This window comes from Alosa sapidissima, chromosome 7, assembly GCF_018492685.1.
Source record: "Alosa sapidissima isolate fAloSap1 chromosome 7, fAloSap1.pri, whole genome shotgun sequence".
NCBI classification, from domain to species: Eukaryota; Metazoa; Chordata; class Actinopteri; order Clupeiformes; family Clupeidae; genus Alosa; species Alosa sapidissima.
In genome coordinates, this window is record NC_055963.1 from 34,735,720 (window position 1) to 34,741,719 (window position 6,000).

A 6,000-nucleotide genomic window follows, 5' to 3' on the forward strand; every position below is an offset into this window, starting at 1 on the left:
ACGAATTCCCTCGGCTAACAATCTATATCTTCATAGAGAATATCGTCCGGGTATATCAGCGGATTTCTGGCGGTCTCTAAAAACCCTCGCTCTGCGAAGAGAGCCCCTTACGATTTGCGCTCTAATGTCGTATGGATCATCCAGGTACGCCGATATTGTCTCGGGAGAAATTGTTAGTGGAGGGGTGGTACTTATAAAGGGTGTGGTTAAACTGAAACCTCAGGTTAACCAAGAACATAACCTGCTCGGAGCAGGTTTGAGATGCAGCGTAAATTACCATGGCAGCATACCTCGGTTCAAACCTATCCACCTTTTGTAGTACGGGTTAATCGGGAAGTTACGCCACACGTGATCAAGTTACTCTCGAAGTTACCCAGATAAGCCAGTAACCCCAGTTCATAGTATAGGCCTCTGGTCCTGCTCATTGTAAAGGTGCTACAGGGGTAATGTGTGCTAAGTGCGGCAATTACTCCCAGTGTGGAGAGTGGCTACGATGTAGCAAAATACTGGCCTAGGGTGTGCCAGGTTTGGCAAAACTACTCCCAGTGGGGAGGTTGTGTGTGTGTGTATGTGTTTGTTTGTTAAAATTAGTTTGGCTTAGGCCTAGCCTTCTTCATACTTTAATTTTGTATTGTCCGTTTGAAGTTTTATTTTGATTTATCAATAAACCGGTCATCTCAATCATTTACTTCATTGTTTGTGTTTACTTTTTTCCCCTTACTTTAAGTTAACTATTTACGCAGCCATATGTCCCTAGGCATTTTAACCTGTGTGTGTGTGTAGAAGTGCACAGTGTGACATGCAGCAGGGCTGAAGCTTAATTTATGCTTCTGCAACAAAAAATCCACGGCTTAGCCCTACGCAGTCACCATGGGGTACCCCGTCAAAGCCCTACGCAGTCACCATGGGGTACCCCCTCAAAGCCCTAGTCACCCGACATGCACCTACAAAACATTGTAACTTTGCGTCGAGGGGACTCAGACCTCAAGGATGATTGTGATTGGTCAACACGCCCTGTGTGCGGATAGCTGATGTGCTTCAGCAGCATGCTGTGGGTGGTAGCCTCATGCTAGCTCGCTGAGAAGCTTTGCAAACAAACTCACACATTATTGTGTGTGTGTGTGTGTGTGTGTGTGTGTGTGTGGGCAGTAGCTTCATGCTAGCTCGCTGAGAAGCTTTGCAAACAAACTCACTTATATTTTGGGTTATAATGACAGGGTTATCCCATTGTACAGTGTCTGTTTGTCAGTGACGTTTTAACATCAGCACTTCACCAGCAAGCAGTACTTTGTGGGCAGTTGTGGGAAGTTCGCTTGCTAACATAAAATAAACTGGCTGGCAGACACTGCGCAAATAACTTCAGACGTGTTTTCTGGTTACAATACCTAGGTCATTGGAATATACTGTGTCTATTTCTCGATAACTTTCACCAAATCTGAGCACAGAAAGGCCAAATAAATTTATATCGACACATGCCTGTCTGTAGAGTTTGCCATTCTGACGTTCCATCATTTGGGCGGTGTGCTACACAGACACAAGACATGCAGAACTGAAAAAGGTTCACAATGGCATCTAGTCAAGGCAGAAGCATGAAGTAAACACCCTTGGGTTTATATTTCTCTCTCTCTCTCTCTCTCTCTCTCTCCTCAGCAAATCTTGTCTTGCCATAGCTCCACTCATAGAACACACACTCTCTTTCTCACACACACACACACTCACACACACACTCACACACAGCTGGTAACCACACTGCAACCTCAAAAGGTCAGACTTCACAGCCAGACGGCACCGAAATCTCACCCACATCAACCCCGGCATCTCGTCCCCATCTCAACAGCAATGCTGAGCAAGTGCCAGCTCACCAACCCACCCACCTCAGTGTGCTGTGCTGTGTGTGTGTGTGTGTGTGTGTGTGTGTATGTGTGTTGGGGGGAGGGGGGAGGGGGGGGGAGCCATGCCCCTTCTCCACCTCAGGAGTGGGTGGGGGCTTGACCACAGTCATTCTCGCATGTCTTAGTCCATCCAGGAACAGTACAGGGCCATCCCCATTTTAGATAGCAACCAGCACTGGAATGAAGTGCATGGTATGTGAAGTGTGTGTGTGTGTGTGTGTTCACATGTGTGAAAAAAGTGGAGCTGTTGAAGTAAGCCCCGCTGGTAGTCGTTTCCACACTCTTACATTAACAATGCCATTCACAAAGCCCAGGTCAGCTCTCATAGGAACTGAGAGTTTTACACACACAGACACACACGCGCAAACCTGCAAAGACACACACAAGCATGCACACGTGCACACAAACACACTCGCTCACACATACCTGAGTTAGGATGTAGCTTCTCTGTGCCTCTTCCATGGCTATAAGACTGGCATTGATGTAGTCATTGGAACCCTGCTGCAGACGGATCCTGCTGTGGTCAACTGACACACACACACACACACAGAGGGGGAAAGGAGACAAAAAGAAGAGGATTTAGTATGAATCGTGAGTGTTTGTGTGTGTGTGTGTGTGTGTGTGTGAATGTGAGTGTGTGTCTGAGTGTGAATGTGGGTGTGTGAGTTCCCACCCCCCCACGCGCGCACACACACACACACACACACAGCACCAAAAGAGGACATGTGGGACATCCTGTATACAGCTGGCATGAGTTTCTCAGGTGTCACACACACACACACAAACTCAACTGAGCCTTCATGCTTGAAAAAATAAATAAATAAAAAGAGGAAACCACAACAATTTGTGCTCTGTGACGGAAGGATAAGACAAGTGAGAGGAAAAAAACGCCTGACTGAACGCCCTGATGGTTTTAACTGTGCTGTTGTGTTGGCAAGGACACACAGTTAGACCAGTTGCTCAGTGAGGATGCCAGAAACCCTCCACTTCTCTTCCATCCTAAACTAACACAGGTCCTCACACACACTAAATCCTCACACACAGTCATGCCGTATAGCCATACGAGTTATCCCATGTGAGGTTGTAGAAATCATATAGGCTGACATCTCTAAGTATAACGCTGTAGTAATCATATAGGCTGACATATTATATGAGATTGAGGCTGTAGTAAATCACAAAGGCTGACATATATTATATAAAAGGAAGGCTGTAGTAATCACAAAGGCTGACATATATTATATAAAAGCAAGGCTGTAGTAATCATATAGGTTGACATAGATAAGAGCAAGGCTGTAGTGATCAAAGGCTGACATATATTATATAAAAGCGAGGCTGTAGTAATCATATAGGTTGACATATATTATATAAGAGCAAGGCTGTAGTAATCATATAGGTTGACATATATTATATAAGAGCAAGGCTGTAGTGATCATATAGGCTGACATGTATGTATGACTGATCGTATAGGCTTATGTCTCTGTCTTTATCAACACGAGTGTTCATATGGGCTTTGTGTGTGCAAGGTGCTAGCATTGGCGTGTGTGTGTGTGTGTGTGTGGTGCTAGCAGTGCTGTGTGTGTGTGTGTTGCTAGCAGTGCTGTGTGTGTGTGTGTAAGGTGCTAGCAGTGGTGTGTGTGTGTGTGTGTGTGTGTGTGTGTGAGGTGCTAGCGGTGGTCTGTGTGTGTGAGGTGCTAGCGGTGCTGTGTGTGTCTGCGTTGCTAGCGGTGGTGTGTGTGAGTGTGAGGGGCTGGTACTCACACGGGCTGACATCTCTGTAGCGGTTCCTGTTCTTGTTCTCCTGGAGTTTTGCCACCCGACAGGGCAGCTCACTCGACTGCTGCCGGATTTCCTGTAACACACAAGGGAGAACCCACACACACACCATCAGAGAGGAGGAGTACTTCAGCCAACCTCCTGAGAGACTGAAGCAGGACAGCCCTGCTAACTGTTTACTTTCAGAATCAAAACATTTGCATGAGGGACCAAGCCGCTATAAGGAAGGGGCCCTTCATTTACAGACAGATGCTCAGCCTCTGAGCTGTCCTGCCTACATACTCGAATTGAGCACAGCTCTGTGACGCAAGGGCTAGCCTGGCCCCTGAGTCGTGTTTATAAACATGTTTATAAAGTCCAGCAGAACAGACCAGGGCCGCACAGCTGACGAGAGACTTCCAGATATGCTGTGCTGGGCTTAACCTTTGAGACAGTTAGCCAGTTCGCTAACTCTCACCTCTTTGAATGCACACCTAGTGTGGCTAGCAATAACGATACACATCATATTCCTGTACATTCTGGTTTCACGACCATGCTAAGTATTGCCACCTGGCTGTTCCTTTGACCAGGTGACAGCAAACTAATCGGTTTAACTTCCATTAGCCAACATGCTGGTGCTTTCCAGGAATTTGACACAAGGAGGGAGCCGACTTTTTCTCACGTACTGGCCTGAGACGTAGGCAGCAAAGTTTGCTCTCTCGTTTCCACGTACTGGCGTGGCGAGCTCAACTCTTCACACCTATTATCTATTTAGATAACGACCTCAGTGTAGCCTACTCCACCACACCTCCACTTTGTTCCGTCTTAAGACATAGCAATGCTAACTATTTCCAAGGGATAGCATCTCTTGATCATTATGGTTTCTGGACTTACCAAGCTGTCAAACACAGTGACTAGTTCGCTTGATTATTTTCCTAAACATCAATAAATCGATATTGTGTCTACAACATGTCCTGTGCAGTGTGCACGTCTGTTAGCTGTGCAACATTTGTAGGCTACACGGCTGTAGCCGGCTGTGAAAGTTGTTAGCTAAGTTACCTTCTTCACTGCACCACCTTACTTGAGCCAGCAGTACCTACCTGGTAAATGGCGTTCCAATTCCCGGATTCATCGATTTCTCGAAACTCGGCTTCCATTGCCGTGTGAAATACAACCCCAAAGCCCGACGCTCTGTTGATTTCTGTTGGTCGAGCTACTATGCCGTCAGCTTCGAAAACCGGTGAACAAAAAGACCGTAAGAATTTCTTGATTTTTCCAGTCTATGGTTTTAATGTTACTGTTGTCTTGGCCTGTTCTTACCGGAAACACGCTGCATGCTCCGCCTCCTGCATTACTACTATCCCTCGTTGGCTGGGACCCCGCCCTAAGATCGCAGAGTTTACCAATCACAGGACGAGGACAGCCAACAGACCAATCAGCACACAGAATAAGCGTAGGCGATGAGACAGCCTAGACTGGCAGTCTAGATTGTATGTTCCTGTTGGCCAGTTAAAGCATCGTAAATGTCATCTGTAGGGCCTACATTAATTTGCACGGAAAAGTATATTTAGAATAATAAACTGCTAAAACTCTGGTATACAGAATTATGTAAATAATTCGGTCAAACGACTGAAACAGCTCATGGCCTTTACACGGAAGAGGCATTGCTTGACTGACAAAGTGCAAACGGTGCGTTTGCCTGACTGGTCAGATTTATAATAATAATAATAATAATAACTAGAAAATGTAATTTCGAGGAAATTACCAGTGCATGAAAATATAAACATACTGTATATTAACATAAAATGCAAAACAAACTTTTATTTGATAACAGTTGGCAGAAGTCATAGTTGATAACAACTGACAGTTGAAATGACTGAACAGTTAAATAGTTGAGTAGTTTAAATAGTTAAATTATTTAATAGTGAATTATTGTAGTGAGGACATTTATTTTGAAACAGTTGTGGGCAGAGGAAATAGTTGAACAGGATCTGTAGAGCCAGATTGTATGTTTAAAGCCTGAGACAGAGTATATAGTTTAAAAGTTAAATATAGGTAGTGTAATGGATGTTGATAGGCAGATTGTTTAATGGATGTTGATGGGATAGTTTAATGGGTAGATGAGTGAATGGTTTGAAGAGGATGAATGGATAGAAAGTTGGATGGAATGTGCCTTATATCCTTGGAATGGAGATACACAGAGAGAGTTGGCCTAATTGAGCAGAAAGCAGTTGATACAGGTGCAATCAGTTTAACTAGCTTTTTGATGTGACCTAGTTGAGCAGCTGGAAGTTGATACAGGTGCAAATCAAGTTAATTAGCCCATTATGATGTCATAGTCCCCATATAAAGTCTA

The 6,000-nt window shown here is 44.9% G+C and overlaps 1 protein-coding gene across 8 annotated transcripts in view; it reads right to left on the bottom strand.

The window, feature by feature from the left end:
* Window positions 1–4,986, bottom strand: part of ptpn1 (protein tyrosine phosphatase non-receptor type 1) — a 49,304-nt gene extending 44,318 nt beyond the window's left edge. For all 8 annotated transcript variants that reach the window (XR_006032921.1, XR_006032920.1, XR_006032918.1 and 5 more), the window contains exons 1-3: window positions 4,745–4,986; window positions 3,651–3,741; window positions 2,319–2,419 (exon numbers count right to left, since the gene is read on the bottom strand). Coding sequence is in view for 1 of the 8 variants with exons in the window: in XM_042098535.1 (XP_041954469.1) it covers window positions 2,319–2,419; window positions 3,651–3,741; window positions 4,745–4,801 (249 nt within the window). In the remaining 7 variants the exon portion in view is untranslated. The remainder of the gene's footprint in view (window positions 1–2,318; window positions 2,420–3,650; window positions 3,742–4,744) is intronic.
* Between the last annotated feature and the right edge of the window lie 1,014 nt (window positions 4,987–6,000).